This window comes from Lonchura striata, chromosome 30 (assembly GCF_046129695.1).
Source record: "Lonchura striata isolate bLonStr1 chromosome 30, bLonStr1.mat, whole genome shotgun sequence".
Taxonomy (NCBI): domain Eukaryota; kingdom Metazoa; phylum Chordata; class Aves; order Passeriformes; family Estrildidae; genus Lonchura; species Lonchura striata.
Genome location: NC_134632.1, coordinates 2,634,477 through 2,657,970, shown reverse-complemented (window position 1 = coordinate 2,657,970; position 23,494 = coordinate 2,634,477). Strand labels below are relative to the sequence as shown.

The 23,494-nt window shown below is 43.1% G+C and overlaps 1 protein-coding gene across 2 annotated transcripts; it reads right to left on the bottom strand.

Annotated features, from left to right (window-relative positions):
* Positions 1–354: 354 nt before the first annotated feature.
* Positions 355–19,167, bottom strand: NUCKS1 (nuclear casein kinase and cyclin dependent kinase substrate 1). Of its 2 annotated transcripts, none has more exons than XM_021535320.2 (8): positions 18,932–19,167; positions 12,202–12,251; positions 11,066–11,171; positions 8,975–9,030; positions 8,528–8,680; positions 8,155–8,307; positions 7,178–7,327; positions 355–6,561 (listed from the first exon to the last, which is right to left on the bottom strand). In XM_021535320.2, the coding sequence occupies exons 1-8, from the start codon at positions 18,946–18,948 to the stop codon at positions 6,362–6,364; spliced, it is 885 nt and encodes a 294-aa protein (XP_021390995.1). In that variant the 5' UTR covers positions 18,949–19,167; the 3' UTR covers positions 355–6,361. The 2 variants fall into 2 exon arrangements, with proteins under 2 accessions (XP_021390995.1, XP_021390996.1); XM_021535321.2 differs by having other exon boundaries at positions 7,178–7,324; positions 18,932–19,165.
* Positions 19,168–23,494: the final 4,327 nt, after the last annotated feature.

Genomic DNA, 23,494 nt, shown 5'->3' with positions numbered 1-23,494 from the left:
GTTTCCCATCTGCTGGGACACACCAGGGGAAGCTCCTGGAGGGGAAGGTGACATTCCAAGGGTTTTGTCCCTCCTCTCATCTCTCCCTCAAATTGGCTTTGGACCTTAAAATCTCAATTTAGAACTTCAGGAAGAGCCTGGGTAAAGCACAGTTTTCTGGATTATTTCATTCTTCCCTGTCTGTTCTCAAGCAATGATGGGAAAGTCATACCTGGCCCAAAGCTGGCATCCCCTCCTCAGAGAATTCCAAGGAATTCACCCCAAAACTCTCAGAGATGCTGGAAGATGAACATTTTTTACCTCTCACAGGATGATCCCCTTGGAGCAGCAGAAAAATGACACCAGTCGTGTTCATGGGTTATAAAAGCCCTTTTATAAAGCCATTTTTAAACAAAACCAAAAAGTTTACAAAAGAAAATAAAAGATACAGAAGAATGAGTTGCTTAATATATTCCAAAAAGGAGAAAAATAAAAGAGGGGACACAATTCCAACATGCTGAACAATAAAGGGTTCATTTTTTTTTTCCTCGTGGTTCTTTTTTTTAATACAAAATACAAGCGAAGGATACACATACTTAAAACAGAGCTCAGGAGCAGGTATGCAGTCCCAGGAACCCTTTTTCAATCAAAGCAAAGCAGGGTTTTTGTTATTTTTTTTTGTTTTTCTTTCTTTGCAGGTACATACAGAGACTCGGAATATGTCAAATTAATTAGCACAAAAGACCATCACACAATTCTACCAATGAATGTTTGCATCTAGAAATTCACGAACATGGTCAACAGTCATGTTCACTTCAACCCCTTAAAAAAAAAAAAAAAAAAGAAACAAAACCAAAGTGTTTTTGTTTTTAATTTTAAATAAAGCATTAATGTTACATTCAGACTTAACTCCTAGTACCATGCTAGATCTCAGGGTTGTCAAGAGCTCCTAACCCCACAGCGATGACTGTTTGCAGCTGCCCCTTCTTCCTGCTTTTGAAATGAAACAAAAAATAATAAAAATTAAAAAGGACAAGGAGGGGAACTGCAAAGAGCCTGAATTTTTATTTTTCCTTGTTTTTTTTTTTTTCTTCCAAAAGCTCACCAGGGGATTGCAGATACTCGAGACAAAATATTCATTGCATACCAGAAAATGCTGCCAGTCTCCTCCTCCACCTTCACACTGCTCACTCAGGGTTTGCTGTGACACGATGGCAAACAACAACAAAAAAAATTACGTAGCTCTTATTTACAATTAATTTTTTTTTTGTAACAATTGCTTCTGCAGGAAGGGGGGGGGGGTGGAAATAAGAAAAAAAGAAATAAAACCTCACAAATGCTGAGAACACAAAGGGAATGGGATGTCAGACACTCCCGCTCGCGCACTCACACACCGAAGATTTTGGGGTTTTTTTTTTTTTTTTTACACACATTTAAGTCTGGCTTAAGCTGATCTCAGGATCTCCACACCCACCCTCCTCCCCCCCACCCACCACATCCCAAAATATATATATAAAAAACCCTGGCCCCACTGTACAGAGCGTTTGCACACGGGTGCTTTGCAGTCACACTGAGCATGCTGGGCACGGTCGGGGCTGGCGGGGGGAGCAGCACCAGGCAGGGGCTGCACCCCACAAATATTCATGGTTTGACAGCAAGAGTTCCAGGAAAAGACATTCAGCTACCCAAGTGGGAATTTGGGGTTTGATTCAGAGCTAGGCTGGGTTTGGGGAGGTCTCTGAAGGGCACTCCCTGCTCTGATGGGCTCAAAAAAGCCCAAAAATCCTCCCGGACGAGCAGAACAAAGTGTTCAAGTGTCGCTTCTGTTCCGTCAGCACTGGGACTGAAGCCTCCTAAAACTGCAGGGGAACACTCCAAGCTGAGGGGAAATGCTCTGTGGGGTCAGATACACACAGAATTTCTCATTTCCACAGAAAACTGTGACAGCAGCCTCCCCAAAAATCACACATCCTAAATGCCACCAACCACTCCGTCCCTCCAAAACTGCTCCACCTCCTGCCCCCTCCAACAGATGAATGAATTCTCCATCAAACACCAAAACTCCTGGATCACTCTGTAGCTTTTAGGAACCGTGTGTTCAACGCTAGGATCTGTTAGAAAAATAAACACTTCACAAACAGGAGGACAGAAAAGCAAAGCACCAGGTTTTTTTTGTTGTTTTTTTTCATACAGCTCCAAAAGCACCCAGCATGGTACAAATTCCTTCCCTCCCTCTCTCACCTGGCTGCCTCAGTGGCTCTTGTACCTTTGTGGCTATCAGTGGAGAGAATATTCCAAAAAAAAAGGGGAAAAAAGGATAAAAAAAGGAAAAAAAAAACCCAAAAAACGGATTTCAGATTTTTGCGCTGCCCTGGTGGTGATGCTTCTCTCCCATCACTCTCTCTGCCTTGAGGAAATTAAAACTGATCAAAAACTCTTCAGCTGCCCCATTTTTAAGCCACTCCTGACCCCCTTAACTCAGCACACTTGTCATTCTCCTGCTGACCCCCCCGGAACTGAACCAAACCATTTTTAGCAAAAAATCCCAGCTGAAATTGCAGATTTTGACTGATTTTAAAAAGTTCAAGGCAGGATGTTGGCAGGAACCAGAGCTGGAGGTGCTGGTGTGGATTTAAGGAAGTTCTGAAATTTTAAAAGCAAGGTCAGGGCAGAGCTGGAGCCTGACTGAATTTTGGAATAAATCAATTTTACCTCTCTGCAAAGGCTCCAGGACTACAACTGTGAGACAGAGAATCTTTTTAAAGCCTCCTCCTGTGAATGAAACTTTCTGCTCCATAAAAATCTCTTGGTGCTCCTAAAGAAAGGCATTTTCCCAGCTTTCCTTCCAGAATCTTTTAATACAAATTAATTCCAATGGGCATTTAAAAAGGTGAAGTCTGCTGCTGCTGAAAAATTATGTATGTGAAAATAAAAATATTCAAAATCATAGAAATATTCACCTTGACAATTTTCTCCTGTCTGCAAAAATGTGAAATTGCTGTATTTCTAACAGAGACCATTAGGGCTCAGTGTTTGTACCAATCAGCAAAACAGGGTTAGAAAGACTTACAAAATCCTGAAAATCTGGGATTTTCATGGTGTTTGGGACACTCAGAAAGGAGCATCAGGCAGCCTCCAGCCCACCAGAAATGAACATGTGAGAATGCAGAAGAGTTCTGTGGAATAAAGGTCCAAAGCTGCCAGGATAAAACAATCCAAAAACTGCCTGCAATAACAGAAAAATGATGTTTTACTGCCTGAACTTTTCTTAAAAAATAAAAAAATGAACCAACCAAAAATATATTTGAGGTGATATGCAAAAAATACACTTCAGAAAACATCAGGTGTGGCAGGTGAAGAACCAGATCCCCTGGAATTCTCCTTGTACACCTGAATTAAAGGAAAACCTTAAGAACCCATTGAAACCATCTGGACTGCAGGGGAACAGCTCTGGGAACCAGAGAATTGCACAAGTGCTTGCTACCCCCAAATGGTTTTTATTTTTAAAATGTGGCCGTTTATTTTCCCAGTATTACCCAATAAGTTGAGGGAATTTCTGCTCTCCCTGCAATCCAGCAGTGGGAGAAGAGAGGGGATTACATTTTCTTTTTCAAGACTGAGATTTCCCTGCAGCCTGATGCTGTTCTGGAAAAAAAAAAATTAAAAAAAAAAATATCAAACCATTGTAAAAAAATAAAAATAGATTTACAATGAAACAACATCATCTTTATTGTAACTGCAACAGTAGTTCCATGAGAGTCAAGAACGTTAGAGAACTTCAATTTTTATAAGGTAAAGGAATTTACCAGCCTCAATAAAATCCAGGGAATCACACAGGACAATCACTCATCTGCTGGAGGAATATTCCATTCCCCACCTGAATTGGATTCAGGCTCCTTCTGATCATATTTAGTGTAGGAACTCTCCAAAATCCCAGACAGGATTCGAAATCTGCTGCCACCAGAAATCCCAACTCATTAATTAGCTGCCTTATGTTACCTTCGAGAGGCTGGTTACAAAATGGGGAGTTCTGTGACAAAAAAATATAACCCCGAAAAACAAGAAGGATGCAAAGCTTGTCAGCTGAAAGAGGTGAGCAACAGACAGAAGCACAGAGGGTTTAAGGAAAAAAATTAAAATAAAAATGGCAGGTCCAGTTTTTAATGTTTCCACCAACAAACGTGGCACAAAACAGTCTGAGGGTGTGAAAACTGAGGTTTGTGGAGTTTCATGAAGTTCAGAAAATAAAAACTGTGAAGGGAAGGACGTGGCTGCTTGGATAAAACCACATTAAAATGGCAGCACACACCTCGAGTGTCCTGCTGTGCCAGGGACAGGCTGAGGGCAGCTGCTGCCAGCCCAGGGCCCTGGAGAGCCCGCAGGGACCTGGGGGCTGATCCTACGGATCCTACAGAGCCCTCAGGAACCCAGGGGCTGATCCCACAGATCCTACAGAGCCCTCAGGAACCCAGGGGCTGATCCCACAGATCCCTCAGGAACCTGGGGGCTGATCCCACAGATCCCTCAGGGACCCGGGGGCTGATCCCACAGATCCTACAGAGCCCTCAGGAACCCAGGGGCTGATCCCACAGAGCCCACAGGGACCCGGGAGGTGATCCTACAGATCCCACAGAGCCCTCAGGAACCCGGGGGCTGATCCTACAGATCCCACAGAGCCCTCAGGAACCCAGGGGCTGATCCCACAGATCCTACAGAGCCCTCAGGAACCTGGGGACTGATCCCACAGATCCCACAGAGCCCTCAGGAACCCAGGGGATGACCCCACAGACCCTAGGAGCTGATCCCACAGACCCCACAGAGCCCTCAGGGACCTGGGAGCTGATCCCAGAGACCCCACAGGAAGCTGGGAGCTGATACCACAGATCCACAGGGACCTGGGAGCTGATCCTACAGATCCCAGAGAGCCCTCAGACCCCACAGAAACATGGGAGCTGATCCCACAGACCCCACAGGAACCTCGGAGCTGATGCCACAGGAACCTGGGAGCTGATCCCACAGAGCCCTCAGATCCACAGGGACCTGGAAGCTGATCCCACAGACCCCACAGGAACCTGGGAGCTGATCCTACAGATCCCACAGGAGCGGTGAACAGAAATCCCACAGGCAGGATGGGAGCAGAACCCCAAGGCAGGGGAGAGGAGCAGATCCCACAGGCAGGAGGGGAACAGATCCCACAAATCCCACAGGGAGCAGGGGAACAGACCCCACAAATCCCACAGGCAGGAGGGGAGCAGATCCCACAGGAAGGGTGAGGAGCTGATCCCACAAATCCCACAGGGAGCAGGGTGGGCACAGGGCAGTGGCCCCTGGAGCTTTGCTGAGGGCAGCGGGAGGGAGGGAAGAGAAACACTCAAGCCTGACTCATGGGATCTCAAGTGACCAGAGCACTACAGGAATCCTTTGCTCACACCCACAAAAGGACATCCCTCGCCCCAAAAGCTGAAGAATTTCATTTTACATTATCTGTTGGTTTTTTTTTTCCTTGGAAAATTCTATAATAAAAACATTTTCCACGGTACCCAATGGAAAGCAGTTTTAAAACTGATTTTGCAATTTCTCTTCCCTGTTCTGCCCCTCTACAGCAGGAATAAAAGAAGGGTGAGTGGATATGGGAAGGCTGTAGGTTGAATATCTGAATTTCTCTGGAATGAGCTGCAATTTGCCTACAGCAGAACAGTTTTCTATCCAGCAGAGACAAAACTCTCCCATCCTGAGTGGAGGGTCTTGTCTAAATCAAAGACACTGGAGCATCTCCGAGTTTCTTGATTGCTTTCCATGAAAAACGTGCCTGAATCCAAGAAACACAGGATTCCTCCCTGTGTTCCATCCTCCTCCACTGGAATTAGATCAACTACATTTTTGCTGAGAGTGAACTCATCTCAAAGTCTTTTAAAGCAGAGGCTCATTATTTTTTTTCCATATATTTCAAATACAGAATAATAGTTTTAAACAGCTCTTACCAGCACTGGGAAAAATCTATTCTACTTAAGGATTTGTAAGTATGCTTTCCACAGATCAGTCTCAAACCTTATTGCTTCACAACTGCAGTATCCCTTGAAAAAAAAAATAAAATATTGAATGGTCTGTTAATTTGTCTTAAATGGCTTTTCAGATTTGGCAGGGGAGGGAGAACGGAATGGCCAACAGAGAACATTGACTTCAAAATATTACTGTAGAAGGGTTTCCTCTTATTAAAAAAGAATACACTGTATTAAACAGCTGAAAGTAAAGACAGCATTCAAAGCCCATGAGTCAAGCCACAGCCAAAACCGTGTTCTACCCCTAAGTATTGTTTTCTTTTCCTTTTTCTTTTTTTTTTCCTCTTTTTTTTTTTAAACAAAGATTTTCCTCAACTGCCATTTTAATCTTCACCAGAGGGTGCTTCATCTTCAGATCCCTCATCCCCTGACTTTTCTGGTGGAGGGCTGGCTGATTTTTTCTTTTCTGGGGGACTTTCAGGCTCTTCATCCTCTTCTTTGGGGGATGGGGTCTTTTCTTTTGTTGCCTTGGAAGCTGTGGGGCGACCTGCCTTCCCTTTGCCTTTCACTGGGCTGGGGGTCACTGGAAAAAGAAAAACCTTGTAAAACTCAGCAGCAGCAAAGGCAGAAAAACTCAACAGTAAATGGGATTTCAAAGTCATTCAGCAGCAGTTTGACCACACCCACAATGATTTCAGCACTCCCAATTAGCAAAGCTGAAGTGAAGAGCAATCTAAGAAGATTTAAAAGCTGTTTAATTGCTGGATGTGACATCACAAATGGACACAGCTCTTGTCAAAGAAGAACACACATTGCTGCTGTAATTTGAAATTTCCTGCAGAAATGCATCCAGTTTTCCTCTGCTTCTCATTTCCCCACCCCGACACCATCAAAAAGTCCCAAACAAAGCCACAAATTGTTATTACTTGGCTGTGAGACACACAAAGTCAGAATGCAGCACCTCAGCAGGGAAGGTTTTCAATACCATGAATTTTGACCCTCAAGACACAGATACCAAACCAACCCCTAAAGGAAGAATTAAAACCAGCTCATTATTTCATCCTGCTGCTTTAAATCATGGCATTTTGGCCCTTCCAACATTTTTATGGATGTCTGTGATCCCAAGAATTCAACTAAGTTTCTGCAGCAAAAAGAAAATCTGAGTTTTAAACTGAGAAACTTGCATTGCACAGACTCACCTGTAGCCTTTAGCCTGGGCTTGGGCATTTTCTTTTCTTTCCTCTCTGGCTTGGATTTCTTGGAGACCTTCTTATTTTTCTTTTTTGAACTGCCATAGTCACTGTCATCATCATCTTCCATGAGGAAGTCTTCATCACTTCCTGAATCTGCTGGAAACATAAGGAAATTTCAGGTTTTTTGGGAAAAAAAAAAAGAAGTAAAATATACACTTAAGATCTGCCAGTTAAATTGTGGAATTGTGGACATAGACTCTGAGACCTTGTGGGCTTCCATTTATCTGCTGTGGTACAAAATCTGACTGGGTTTTTATGTCAGCAAAGCAAAGGGACGGCAAAAAGCATTGAGAAATTTATAATTATCCTTTAGGCTGCTTACAAATAAACAGATCCCTGGAAAACACACACATCCCTGGAAAACACACACTCGCATCCCTGGGAAAAAATAAATCATCATCTGCAAGGAAAAGGCACCAAGATGAAGTTTCTTGTCTCACAGATTGCACAGATTCTTCCAGAGTCACTGAGGGAACTCTTCAATTATTTAATGCTTTCCTAAAATCTTGTCATTGAACCTTAAAAACTTTTGACTCTGAAAATTCCAGAGGAGTTTTGAAGCACTGGCTTACCTCCCACTGTACATGACCAACCAAGCATGCAGGAACAGTAAGTGATGCAAATTCATGACAGATTCCAATTTCCAAGTTACAGAAAGTTGTCACAGCCACATTTTTATAACTGATGACTTAAATCTCATTCTGGATAAAAACTGCAGAGAAGGGATCAACAGATCTACCTACTAGTAAAGACAAATTTTGTAGGACACACACACACCTTTACCACAAACTCGGAGCACAAATTCCAGCTGTGAAAACCCAACTTGGACAGTAAAAATGAAGTTAATGAGGAGCACAATTTCTGTCCTCAGCGTCCCAGCCAAAAATCAAACTGTGTCCCTTGTTCCAATCCCATCTACTCACTCTCCTGGAACTGTGCCTCATCATCCTCTTGCTCTTCCTCCTCACTCCCCACATCATCCATGAGCATCTCCCTCTGTTTGGAGGCTGCTTTGGACGCCGCCTGCCGCTGCTGACGAACATTTTTGTGATCTTCCTTCTCATCCTCGCTGTCCTCTGCAGAAAAAGGCCCCAAATTGGGCTGAGTACAGAGCAGAGAGGCAGCAGATGGGCAAAACAGGGGTTAAAACATGTATCAGGGGGTTAAAACATTAACTGAGTTCCTGTGAGGACAATTCAACCTCATCAACACCTTCCTGACTCACCCAAAGATCCTCTGCAGTATTTTTACTGCAAAATAACCACTTTTTAATTTATTTATTTATTTATTTTTTACCTGCAGGCCTTTTCCTGGATTTGGAGGCTGCTCTCTTATTCTTGTCTGGTTTAGCCTTCTTTCCTTTTTTGCTTTTTTGAGAGCTCTCGTAGTCGCTGTCGGCTTTGCCATCGTCAGCTCCTACGTCATCGTCTTCACTGCCAAAATCTTCATCTGCAAGGAAAAGGCAGCAAGATGAAGTTTCTTGGATCATTCTGGATAAAAGCTGCAGGGAAGGGATCAACACATCTATCCACTTCTGAAGACAAATTTTATAGGACTGTCACATTACACAAAAAAAGCCCATCATCCCAAACCAGTGTGGGAAGTAACAGCAGCAGAGGCAACATATGACTTAAAATAAATCAGAATTATTTAATTTCTGTCTCAAATCCTACTCCTGCAACTCTCACAGGTGTGAGGAGACATGATTTAAAGGTACACAATCAGTACAATGCTATCAGTCACCTGCTGAGTGTGAATCATCTTTCTTAGTCTTCACATCTTTGTCTTCTGAATCCTCACTGCAAATGAGAGAAGGATAAGTCTCAGTGCTTGTCTCAGCTTTGATTTCAGTCACTCTTCTGTGGAAAATAACAACTTTTAAAGAGCAAACTGATGTCCAGGCTGAGAATTGTCACTTTTCCTGGATATACTTCAGGATTACTCAGCTGTCTGTGGAGTTACCATGGCTGAGAAGATAATGTTCAAACTCTGAATCACAGAAAAACTTAAACCAGGCAGGAAATAATCAAAAGTGAGGTGAACCATGCACTTCACTCTCAAACCAACCCACAATCCACATGGCTTCCAGTTTAGTTGCTATTTTGATGGTTTATAAATGAAATAAAGGTTTGTCCTGAATAGGTTTTTAGTCAGCACTTGTCTTTATGTCATTGCTTAGTTTCCATTCTGTGTATCTTGCTCTTAACTGGCACATGTCTGCCCTAAGCTTTCTCCAATGATTTGATCATTTGATTCATTTGAAAATAAAAGACATCTTGGGGTGATAGAACAAGAACCAGTTGGCAGAACCTCCATCCCTGAAGCTGAAATCTGTCATGAAAACAAAAAAATCTTATTTCAAAGGTCTCATGGCAATAATTTGTGGACTGCAAAATGGAAATTCTACAGGAAAATTTCACTTTGCAGCGGGGCAGAACTGAGGCTGCTGGAGCAACCGAGCTCCCAAACCAAGTGTTTGTAGATTACCCAAAATGAGGAACAAAGAGCCACAAAACTTCCAATGTCCCCTGCCCTCAGTGCCACCCTGGCACCACAGGGATGCTGAGAGGCTGCAGGACACGGGGCAGGAGCTGCACCTTGCCCTGACCCTCCTGAGGATGCAGCAGCTGCCAGCCCTCGTGCCTGGATCTCCCTGCCTCTGCAGCTGCTGGAATGACGGAGCAGGGCTGGGTGTGGGAACTCAAAATGTCCCTCAGACATTTTTGGAGGTTCCAAGCCCTGGTCAGAAGCATTTGAGACCCTGGCACAGCTGGAAACAGCTGTGATTTTGGGTTTGAGCCATGGAATGAGTTACCAACCTTGCAGGAAGAACAAGAAGTCACAGAAGTTTAGATATTAGAGTAGAAGTGGTCACAAAGTAGAGGGAAGAATTTTTGAGTGCTGTACAGGGGGGATTTTGGTTTTGTACATGGGGGTCAGAGGGTTTAAGATGGATTTGGGATCTGGGCCTGCCCTGTCCTCCCTCTTTCTCCTTCCTCACCTCCATGTTCTTGGTGATGTTGGCACTCACAGATTGGTTTGGAGTAGAAAATCACCATTTAATATAGGTAATAGGCACTGGGGAAAACTGTAAACATGTAACATGTAATGTACCATATAAAAGATAGAAAAGCACCATTTAATATAGGTAATAGGCATTGGGGAAAACTGTAACCATGTAACACGTAATGTACCATATAAAAGATAGAAAATCACCATTTAATATAGGTAATAGGCATTGGGGAAAACTGTAACCATGTAACACGTAATGTACCATATAAAAGATAGAAAATCACCATTTAATATAGGTAATAGGCATTGGGAAAAACTGTAAACATGTAACACGTAATGTACCATATAAAAGATAGAAAATCACCATTTAATATAGGTAATAGGCATTGGGGAAAACTGTAACCATGTCACACGTAATGTACCATATAAAAGACAGCAGCAGCCCTGGGTGGGAGAGAAGCAGCAGTCGGGGTCAGAGAGGATGTCAGGGTGTGTGTGTGCCTCTGCCTGAGCTGTGAGCAAACCACAGCAGCCCCAGAAGAAAATCTTTTAGATAACTTGCAATAAACTGCTTTGAGACCAAACAACAGAGACTGCTGAGCCTTTCTTTGGAAGCACGGGTTGGAGGAGAGATTTTCCACCACACGGAGCCACCCCCGAGCTGCCCTGACTGACTCCCAGTCTCACTGGAATTTCACTGCTATTGGGAAATGCTGCTCCCCACACACAGGACAAGGCTCTGAGCAATGTTGCTGACAGATGAAAAGCTGCTTTTTTGTGTGTTTTTTTTGTTTGTTTGTTTGTTTTTGTTGTTGTTGTTACCTGTCCTCCTGAGAATTCTTCCCAGATCTCCTCTTGTTTTTAGCCTCTCGGGGAGATGAACGGATTTTCTTGGATGGGGGACCTGAATCTCTTCCATAATCATCATCTGGACAAGACAAAAAGTTTTGGGATCAAACTCATTCCCAGCCAACTGCTCTCCTCAGCCACAACTCAAACTGAGCATTTCATGCTCACCAAAAAGAAAAACTTCAAAACAACTTTGGTGGAAGCAAAGTCCTGGCTGAAACCATCGATTTGAGCTTTGATTTGAGCACCATGAAAATGTTCTGTACAGTGAAGTTTCTACCCAGGGAAACACAAAAAAACCTCACCAAGAGGACACAGGATTTATTTTACATTTTGTTATGATTAAACTTATTAAAAATTAACATCCATATGTATTTCTGCATGATTCTAACAGCACTGCCCTGTCATGGGATAAAGGATGTTATTAAACAGAAGTTTTCAGTAGAACTCCTTACAACTATTACACAATACCTTGTTTCATTAATAAAACCACTATAATTAAGAATTGTGAATATTTGTCTCATTTTAATTATCAGTGCAACCTTAGCATTGAGTTTATCCTCCAAGAACTCAAAATATATTCCAGAAAATTTCTGTTAATTTGCAGATTATATATATCTTTTTTTTAGAAATGGGATCCAGACTTTTAATTCAGAGATTACATTTCTTCCAAATGTGATCCAGCACTTATTTGTTAATTCACACTGGTGATATTTTTTTTAGCTGCAATCCCCCTCAAATGCTTGATAATGTGAGCTCAACTGGAGTCATAAAATAAATGGAAAACATCTTTTCCTGTGGAAAAAGTGGCATCAAGGAGCCTCTGCCCCAGAACATAACACAGAGCAAGGAAAGCATTGCTGCCAACAACCTCCAGGCACTACAACAATACCAGCATTAAATAATAAGATTTCGAGCACCATTGTTTGTTTAATACCAAACATATGAGAATGATTATATTTTCAAATACTTATTAACAGTTCAGGCTGTGAAGAACACAAACTCCTTGGAACTGGAGTTGAAGATGTGATTAGAAGCAGAACAATTAATATGCATGGCAATAACGAGCTGCTCCAGCCCAAGGAGATTAAGGAAAAAAAGTCATTTACCAGCATCATCTGATTCCTGAAACTGGGAGTAATCGACCACCTTCCTGTTCCTGTGAAAAAGCAGAAGAAAAAATCAGGAATTCATCACTTCAGAGCTACTAAAGCTTTAAGGAACAAGAAATGGCCCATCCTTGTTTCCAGTGCTGCATTTGTAGCCCAAAAACATCCCAAGAAAACTTGGATAATTCAGCCACCTCCACCTCTGCAGTCAGAAGTGAACACAAAGTACATTAAATAGCATTTTCCTGAGGAGATTTTATAATAATCTGGATTGCAGTCTCAGAATGTGAACGTTCTTTTTGATAAATACACAAAGATTATAAATCAAAAATTTCTAAACTGCTCCCTTTGGAATTTCTGCTTCTCACAGCTCGCCTGCTGTCACACCTTCTCCTCCAATTTTCATTTTCCCATACGATCCCTGTTTTTAAAGCATTTGAAGTTTTCACTGGGGTTTCCAGGAGCTTTTTGAATGAGCTACACTGATCTGGAAGTCAACAAAATCAAATAATCTTCTTGAACTTACTGAAACCACCAAAATGGGAATTGTTGGTTATTTTATCAGCACCTTGTCCATTAAATCCCAGCTGATCTATTGACAAGATATCAAATCCCAACTGTTTTATTGACAAGATATCAATTCCCAATTCTTTTACTGACAAGGTATCAAATCCCAGCTGTTTTATTGACATCAAATTCCAACCGTTTTATTGACAAGATATCAAATCACAACTCTATTTTATTGATATCAAATTCCGACCCTTTTATTGATATCAAATCCCAGCTCTTTTATTGACAAGATATCAAATCCCAGCTGCTTTATTGATATCAAATCCCAACCCTTTTATTGACAAGATATCAGATCCCAGCTCTTTTATTGAAAAGATAACTGCCATATAAAACAGCGACCAAAGGAAACCCAGACAGCCAAAAATTCAATGAAATTTCAGCTGAAAATGCTTCAAACTCAGACTCCAAACCCCTCCTGGAAGGACTGACGGGGCTGGGAGGAGCTGGAAATACAGAGATTCCCACGGAGCCAAGGAAAAATGGGATTTTGCAGCAATCGCCACGTGAGCTCAGCTCTTCAGCTGGAAACTCCACCCAGCACACGGATCCTTCCTCATCCTCCTTCCCTTCCCCTGCTCACAGCACAATTCACACTGAGCTCCCCAAACTCAGCTGCATTCACTGGCAGTTCATTAATTATCATTAATTAATTGCTGATTAACTCAGCCAGTTCAAAGACACCTCAAAGCCATCACTGCTGAGCCATCTAAAATCAAGTTTAAGTTGCCCTTCTGAGCAGCTCTAACTCATGGCTTACAGAAGGATGCAGGAGCAAAATTAATTTTATTTAATTAAATAAATTTAAAAACCAAAAAGTGAAACCAATCCCTCAAAAAACACCCCAATAAGGCAAATAAAATTAATAAGTTGCTCTCCTGTACAAGCACCTCTAACTCATGGCTTACAGAAGGATGCAGGAGCAAATTTGGTTTTATTTCAACCCAAGGCTCTTGAAATTTAAAAACCAAAAAATGAAACCAATCCCCCAAAAAAACAGCCCAAAAAAGACAAATGAAGAGAAGATTTGTACAGGTTGAATCCCATCCAAGCCAATCCAACAGCACCGAGCACTGGTCACTCCCTCCTGATCTGCGCGTGGCAAAATTCCACTTTAGGGACACAATTATTGGCAATTTTTGATTTACATTCCTATTCCAACAAGAGCCTTCCTGAACGTTGCCTCCTGACCCATCTCATGATGGGTCAACATCAATTTTATTCCCATAATCACCAGAATAATTAAATTATTAAATAAGAAATCTGATTTTATGTATCAATATTGGAGTTTATTCCTATGAAAGCATAAATGGGGTGAAAAAAGCAGAATTTCCACATATAAACAACATTTTTAGACATCACTGAGATACAAACAAGATGGAAGTTTTTCCACCTTGATCCTTCAGAGATCAGTTTTTAGTAACAGCTGTCAATCCAATTTATTGGATATTAACATTCCTGTTATATGTCAATATGTCAATATTAACATTCCTGTTTATTTTTGGAATAAACAGGAGCTCATCAACATGTTGAGATTGAAGCACTCAGTGAAATTACTTCAGTAATTTAATTACAGCTCAGAAATGCACAGAAATTCTTGCAAACTGCTCTTGATGCCTGCCAAAGTGCAATTTTGGAATTATGAAAAACAACATCAACATGTCAAAAAAAAAAAATCACAAAATGCCCATAAAATTGAGAAAAAGAATGTCATTCTCATACTTAATTTTCAGTTTAATCCCTAAACCCTCAGTTTTTAAATCAACATCAGCACAGCCCTACAATCAGGTAGAAAAATCAGTGGGGTTTTTTTATTTGTTTGGGTTTTTTTTGTGGGTTTTTTTTTTTTTGTTTTTTTAAGGGAATGCACAGATTCCCAGATATTTGTACAGACATTAAAACCCACAGATGAAATCCACATTTAAAAAAAAAAAATCCACAACATATAATCCTGCAAGGCAATGCTAAAAGGAGTCATCAAAAATCCAAAATTAAGAGAATGTTTGCATACAAACACCCACCCTCAATCCAACAGAGCAAAGGCAAGGAGATGAAATGATTATTGAGGTTTTTTGTATTTATTTTTTTTTCAGTACAGCCTTGATTTAACCAATGTAGCCAAAAATTCTCAGAATTTGTGAGCAAAGTTCCAGCCCCTCCTCAGCAGTCAGGTTTCACTCTCAGGTAAAGGTGAGATCATTATCATCAGCAAATATTGCCACCAAAAGCACTTTTTGGTGTCTTTTTTATACACAAAAAAATACAAATTCCAGCCCCAAGTGTTTCCTGCAGGGATTTTTAGAGCTGGGCAAAGCAAATCTGCAGTGCTGGGTTTGGGCTTTCCATGAACATTGATTTAAAATCACCACCAGGAGGTGGCACAGGGCACCTGGTGACAATCAGGGACCCAAAATTTGGGTAAAAATTGGACTTGGCACCCACCACTGAGAGGTGAGTGGCACCTGCAGGATTTTCAGGGATCCACACAACTCTGAACGCCACAAAACAATTTGATGCTCACTAATAAATTAAATTAAAATAATTAAATGCCCACTACAGAGCTCAGATTTGGGTCTGGGCTGACTCCCCACGTCAGGCTCTGCTCGTGGCACCTGCAGGATTTTCAGGGATCCAAACAACTCTGAACTCCACATAAAATCAGATTTCTTATTTAATAACTTCATTATTCTGATGTTTATGAGAACAAAATTCGTGTTGACCCATCATGAGATGGATCAGGAAGCAACGCCCAGGAACGCTCCCTGCTGGAATGGAATTTAAATCAAAAATTGCCAATAATTGTGTCCCAATTCCTGATTTTATGCTCTCTGAAGGATCAAGGTGGAAAAATCTGCCATTTCCATCTTGTTCAGTAGCTCAGTGATGTCTAAAAGTCTTGTTTGTATGTGGGAACTCTGCTTTTTTCACCTCACTTATTCTTTCATAGGGAAAAAACCCAATACTTGATACATAAAATCAGATTCCTTATTTAATAATTTAATTATTCTTCTGATGATTATGAGAATAAAATTCATCTTTTCACTCATGAGATGGGTCAGGAGGCAATGTTCAGGAGGGCTCCTTGTTGGAATAGGAATGTAAATCAAAAATTGCCAGTAATTGTGTCCCTAAAGTGGAATTTTGTCCCGCTCAGACCGGGAGGGAGTGACCCAGGGGATGTGCCTGGGGAAGGGAGGGTTTTGTTCCAGGATTTTTGCCACAGTGACAATTTTTGTTCATGCCACTGTCACATTTCCAATTCCTGATTTAATGTTTCTCTGAAGGGTCAAGGTGGAAAAAACAATTCTATGATTTCTGCAGCAATAATTAAAGCAGTCTTGTGCTCATTCTCTATTTGACTCTAATTAGAATTGAGATTTTACTACAGAAATGATGCAGAGCAGGAGGGGAACCAAACCCAAACACCCAGCTCACTCCCCCACCCTGATATTTTGAATTTTTTTGTACCTCCACCTTCCCTCTGTTTCTCTTCAGCCTGAAACAGAGCAAGAATCAGCTTTTTACTCATCCATCCCTGGACCACACAGCATCACTCCATTTTATTAAGTGCCAATCCCCAAGGAACTGTTGCGTGCCTGCAATCCCACAGGAACTTTTCTACAATCACAATATTTCTACTTTACACTGCCCAGTGACAACACTGGCAGCAAGTTATCTTTTAAAGATTATATTTTTTGTAAAACTTCACCCTTCCACTGCAGTGCCAACAGCAGGCTGGGATTCCAATCCAGAAAAATGAAGGATGTAAAGCCTTGAAGCACTGAGATAAATTCCTAAGTGGTTTTAAGCTTGAAATGAATGACCAAAAAAACCCTGGGATTTCCACCCCTGCCCACAACATCTCAATTTGCAAAGCCTGCAGGAGATGACCAGCAAGTAAAAGTGACCAGTGAGAAACAGCAGAAGAAAAAGGTTGTACCAGAAAGCAAAATTCTGACTTTAAACACATTAATTGATGCTGGATATAGAAAAACACAGTGACTCCAAGTATTTAATTTTGTTTTGTTTTATCCCTATAAGCAGCCCCAGCTCTCTTTGCAGAACACAAGAGATGCAGAAATTCAGTAATTTCAGGTTCTTTTAGTTTTTACTCCTTGCCTTTTTCTAACAACACTGAAAACCCATCATTATCCACCCAGGAGAAATGAACTGTGCAGGAAGTACCTGGCTCTCAGTGCCAGGCACAAGAAGCCTGTAAATAGGCAGGATTTTATTACTACTTAGTTTTAAATAACTGATATTAACAGCCAGACTCAGCCACAGGTCAATTTTCTCAACAAGTGGAGTAAAAACTTGGGATATAGGATGGATTTTATGAAGTTCACTGCTTTAGGTGCACACATATTCACCAGAAACCAGCAGACATCACCAGTTAATTCAAAGAACACGGACTAGAGAAAAACTCTCCCACCACTAAATCTTCCTCTGATGAAGAACCTTGCACCAGGCTTCCATTTTACCAAAAACCAGCAAAGACAGGCAGAAAAAAGTTCATTCCAGCATTAATTCATGAATGGATTTCAATCTACAGGCAGAGTTTTCTAGCTAGCAGAGCAATATAATGTAGCAGCCAGTGAATATTTACCTTTTTTCCCCTGGGAGGGCTATTAAATCCAGGGAGATAAGGGACTGCTGCATCTATCCTGCCACGTGCCAGGAGGTTTTGTGCTCTAAACAACCTGCTGGACTTTGGTGCTTCATTTTTCCTGCAGAGCTGAGGCTGAGAGCAGGCAGACCTCTCACAACGCTCCAGGACTGGACAGAGTTGTTTTATTTTAATTATTTTTTTAAATCCTCGCAAAAATACTTAATTCCAGCAAGCTCGGAGGCTCTGCTTTTAAAGACAGCAGCCTTTCCTCACCTGGAACAAATCTCCAACACTGAAGCGTCCCCTCAGGCAGCAGAGACACATCACCACTAATTTGGGAGCTCACCCTTCATTGAGCCACTCCCCTACTCAGCAAAGCAGTCCTGGGTTCCATTTAGATTTTAAATTCCGCATTATGAGAACTATTACTCAAATGCAAATGCTGTCATCTCTAAGTGTATAGATGCATCGCTGTCACAATTAATTTGTACTTTTTAGTTAAATTAGCCAAAACACCCAACATCCACAGCCCATGCCAGGCTCACTGGGAATAAAACTCACTCCAACTGGGAATAAAACTCCAACTGGGAATAAAACTCCAGCCAGCCATTTGAGAATGAAGGAATTACAAAGCAAGAGAAGAACACCGTGGGAAACTTCACACCTTTGCTATAAAGACAACTTCAATCACGAGTTCGCTCTTTTGCCACCTCTTTGGCAAAGCTTTGACAGACACAAGGGAATTAAAATATCCTGAGCTGGACTGAACTCTCAAGGATCATCCAGCGCAGCTCCGGGCCCTGCAAAATCCCACCCCGGGCATGCCCGGCAGCGCTGCCCAAACTCTCCTGGAGCTCTGCGGCCGTGCCCATTCCCTGGCGAGCCTGGGCAGTGCCCAGCACCCTCTGGGCGAAGAAACATCCCAAACCCCCACCCTGACACAGCTCCAGCCTTTCCCTGGGGCACCACTTCGCGGTGCCGCACACTCCCAAACCCACCACGCTCCATCCCACCGACACCAAAGCGCCGACCCCAGACCCACCCGGCTGCCGGGGGCTCGGAGAGGGAAACCGCGGCGGCGAACAGCGGCGGGCAGGCGAGCCCGGAGCGCGGCCGGGCGGAGCGGGGCGTGCGGCGGCGCTCGCAGCGAGGGGGCGGCTCCCGCCGGCTCCTCCCCTCCGCGTGGTTCCCCATGCACAGCCCCCGTGCCCCGGACCCTCGCCGGATGGCCCCGCTCCCCTCCCCCGGCAGCGCGCTCCGCCCGGCCCCGCCGCCCGCGGGGGCCCGCGGATGGCGGCCCCGGCAGCGCCCGCCCCGCGCCAAGTGGGTCGCGGCGGCGGCCAAAACCCCCGGTGTTCCCCGTTAGGAAACGCGGGGCAGCGGCAGCGCGCCCGCCCCGGCGCGGCCCGCGGGGGGAAGCGCGGTGCCGGCCGCGGTGGCCGTGCCAAGTGAGCAGGGGGGAAACAAGGGGAAATAGAGGAGAAATCCGCACGGCCTGAGCGCGGCCTGCGCTGCCCGGGCCGGCCCGGCGGCGGCGGCGGCGCCGGGACTCACCTGACGGGCCGCGACATCTTCCCGGCGCTGCGGGCCGCGCGGGGCCGGGCGCGGAGCAAACGGGGCCGCGGAGGCCGCGGAGGCCGCCCGGAGCGAGCGGGAGCGCTGGGCCCAGCGCCTCAGGCCGCGCCTGCGGAGCCGCCGCTCCCCCGTCAGGCACAGCCGCCGGTGCCGCTCCCCGGTGCCGCTCCCGGCGCCGATCCCGGTGCCGCTCCCCGCTGCCGGTCCCGGTGTCGCTGCCGGACCCGCTCCCGCCGCTCCCCCCCGCAAAATGGTCGCGCTCGCCCCGCCGAGAGGATGCGAGCGGGGGGGCGGTGCCGCCGACCCCGCCGGCCACGCCCCCCTCACCCTCCGATTGGCCGGAGCCCGCGAGAGCCCGCGCCCTATTGGCTCGTTCGAACCATCACGGCGCGCAGGGCCCGCCCACTGTCCCCGTGGGGAGGGCGGGCGGCGCGGCCCGCACGCGGCGGAGCGGCGGCGGCAGATTCGCCACGGGCCCCCGGTGCCGCCGCCGCCTCGCCGCGCCCCGTCCCGCCGCTCCCGCCGCGCCCGCCGCGTCCTCCCGGCACCGGCGCCACGCTGGAATTTTTTCCCGTTTCTCCGGGAATTCTGCGCGGCGCTGCGGCGCCTCAAGGCCCGAGCCGCAGATTCGCCGCGCGGGCCCGGCGCGGTTTTGGAGGGAAAAGGCGGCCGCGGGCGCGGGGTCGGTGTCGTTAATTTTTATTATGAGGAAACGCAAAAAAATCGCTCTCGGCGGCAGATTTTGGCACCAGCAATGTTGTCACCACCGCCACTTCTCCCTGTGCGAGTCAGCAATTAAATACATGCACAATCCACGCCAAGTCCAATGAAGATTTTGGATTTTATTACGCCTTAAACTCCCCAGAAATCCCAAAATTATTCATTTTGGTTAGAAAAAGGGATGCTTTAACCAAGAAAAAATTTAAAACTATTCCACGGCCATTAAAATGGCACCTTCTGCCACAGCAACTCACTTTTGCTTTGCATTTTGATCTTTGGAGGTTCACCCCTCCATTTGAGTAAAAATAGCATTTAAATCCTATTTTTATACATTGGGAACTGTGAGAAGATGGCTTGATCATACAAACATGATAAGATTTAGAGGAGAAATTAAAATTATAGCATAATTTTGAGTTCATTTCATGCCCTGCTGGAGTTCCATTGGAATTCCTTTGGAATTCTGGCTGTTCTGCTCCATCCCATCCAGGCCCAGGAAAATCCGGCTGATGGTGGAATAAAGAAGCCCAAAATACACTGAATTAAGGATGAAAATAAGGAGCCCCGGGGAGGAAGGTGCAGAAACCACATCAAGGAATTCTCTGCTGGAAATATTGGATTAAACCCCACAGGAGCTGACTCGGAGGTGCACGAGTTTTGCATTTTTATATCCCGCCCATAGCGCCAAAAAAACGCAATAATTGAAGATATTTCCACAGAGTTAATTTGGGTTTTGGGTTGTTTTTTTCTTTGGTTGGTTTTTGTTCGGGGGGGTTTTGTTGGAGTTTTCTTTTAGGCGTGTATTTGGGGTTTTTCAGTGTGTATTTGGGATTTTTCACTGTGTATTTGGGAATTTTTTAATTTTGTTTTGGGTTTTTTTATTTCTTTGGGTTTTTTTCCCTTTGGTTTGTTTGCAGGGGTTGTTGTTTGTTTGGGCTTTTTGTGTTTTTTGTCTGTGTATGTATTTTGTTGTTTTTTTTTTTTTTCTGTTTGGGGGTTTTTGTTTGCTTGGTTCTTGGGTTTTTTATTTCTTTTTATGTTTGTTTGGTTTTTTGGTTTTGGGGGGTTTTATTTCTTTTTTATTGGTTTTTATTTTTTATTTATTTATTGGTGGTTTTTTTCGGTTGTTTTTTTTGTTTCCTTATTATTCCCCCTTTGGTTTGTTTGGAGGGGTTGTTGTTTGTTTGGGGTTTTTTTGGGTTTTGGGTTTTTTTTTGTGTGTGTATTTTGGTTGGTTTTTTTTTTTTTGTCTGGGTTTTTTTGTTTGGGGATTTTTTGGATTTTTTTTTTTTTTTTTTTTGTTCTGTTTGGGTTTTTTTGGGGGGATCTTTGGGTGTTTTCTTTTGGGTTTTTTAGGTTTTTTTTTAATTTGTTTTTATTTTTTTGTGTGTTTTTTTTTGTTGTTGCTGTTTTTTGGGTTTTTTTATTTGGGTTTTTTTCGAGTTTTTTTTCCTTTTTTCCCCTTTGGTTTGTTTGTTTTTCCTGCGCTTTCTCCCTCCCTGTCGCGCCTATCGCGACTTAGGCAGCCCCGGTTAGGGCAGCGCCCGCCCGGGGCCATCCGGCCCCTTTGTCATGGAATTGTCCCAATCCACACCCAATTCCAGAAGATTTTCCCCCAACCAGGCTGGGTTTTGTGCTTAGACTCAATTTATAACAAATATCCACGATTTCTTATCCTCCCCACTTACCCCTGTGGGTTTTTATCAGCCCTGAGGGCAGGGAATTTTAATTTTTTTATATATAATTTAATTTTAATTTTTACCTTAATTTTTACCTAATTTTTACCTTAATTTTATCATTTTTCTGCTTTCACCAGCACCATTTTCCCCGTGCAAATCAGCACAATTCATGCAAAGCCCACTGAAAATAGTTGATTTTTTTACACTTTAAATTCCCTCCAAACCCCCAAAATCACTCATTTTGCTTAGAAAATCAGATGCTTTAACCAAGAATAAATTAAATGTTTTACACGGTCATTAAAATGCAGCTCCTCACTTTTGCTTTGCATTTTGATCTTTGGAGGTTCACCCCTCCATTTGAGTAAAAATTTAAATCCTTTTTTATAATTTAAATCCTATTTTTATACATTGGGAACTGTGAGAAGATGGCTTAATGATACAAACATGATCAGATTTAGAGGAGAAATTAAAATTTTAGCATAATTTTGAGTTCATTTCATGCCCTGCTGGAGTTCCATTGGAATTCCTTTGGAATTCTGGCTGTTCTGCTCCGTCCCATCCAGGCCCAGGAAAACCCGGCTGATGGTGGAATAAAGAAGCCCAAAATACACTGAATTACGGATGAAAATAAGGAGCCCCGGGGAGGAAGGTGCAGAAACCACATCAAGGAATTCTCTGCTGGAAATATTGGATTAAACCCCACAGGAGCTGACTCAGGTGCACAAGTTTTGAATGTTTTTGCAGCCCAATAAAAACACAATAATTGAGGATATTTCAGAGGAATTTGTTTTCCTGGCAATGCAGGGCAGTTCATACCTCGTGTTTTGTACCTTTTTGTTGTTTTTATTCCTAATTTCAACTCATAAACTCATTTCTTAGCACCGTCGAGACAGCGAAACAACAACTACCAACTGAGCAATATCCAATTTTTATTTCAAACTGTTGCAATGCTGCACCAGCGATTGACTGATGTAGAATAAAATCCATTTTTTTTTCCTCTTTACACAACCATAATACTGAATTTTACAATGGTCAGGACCCTGCCTCTAAAATACTGTGAAACAGCAAGAAATTAAAAAAAAATAAAACAAAAAAAAAGCTGAATTTTGACATTTTTTGACTTGTTGAGGCTGCAGTAAAATTCTCCAGCTGTGTGAAGAAACCAAGTGCAGCCACCAAGGCACAAAATACACCTTAAAATTCATCTGGTTTTGAGTCTCAGAGCCACAAATTGAAATTCCAGGAAGGAGAAAAGAGAAGGAAACGGGAACAGTTGGCCCAGAGTCACACAGAGGGCACGGAGGGAGAGCAGGGAAAAGGAAATTCCTTCATTTCCCAAAATCCTCATTCCTGATGAGGCCACGAGTGAAGCAGAATAAAGATCATTTCTGATTCCTACCTGAAAAATTCAAGTTTTTACTCCCCTAAATCAACAAAAAGTAATTTAAGCCTTTTTTTTTTTTTTTTTTTTTGGCTTTCCCCTTCCAGTTTTTAATAATTCTGGGTTTTAAAAATCAGAATTATTTCAGCTGGGCGCAGCCCCTGCTCCTCCCACGTCGTTCCTGGATGGGGATTTTGGATCTGGTTTAATCCATTTAAACCAGATTTAAATTTGGGGCACTTTTTGGGGTTTATTTGGCTTTTTTGAAGCATGGGGAGATCTCTGCAAACACCCCCAGCTGCTCAGGAAAATCGTTTTCCTGCCTGCTTGGGGTTTTCACCCAGCTCAGGCAACGACTCTTCCTTTTGTGCAGGTTGTGGGGGGTTTTATTTGCCATTTTTTTCAGATGTTAACCAACGGTAAATGTGGGAAAATAACCTCCCCAAGGCACACGTGGGGACTGGAAACCAAAGGGCAGCACAGAAATGCTGTGAAATAGATTTTTTTTAAAATAGATTATTTTTTTGAAAAAAGAGATTTTTTTAAAAGATTTTGAAAAAAAAAAGATTTTTTTAAAGAGTTTTTTTTTAAAGAGATTTTTTAAAAGAGATTTTTTAAAGAGATTTTTAAAGAGATTTTGTAAAGTTGTTTTTTTTTAAGAGTTTTTTTTTTTTAAATCTCTTTTTTTTTTAAGCATCTTCCTTTGGGTTTTTGGTTGATTCTTAAAAGGCACTTTTGGAGGAAGAGCTGCAGGCACCTGGGAGG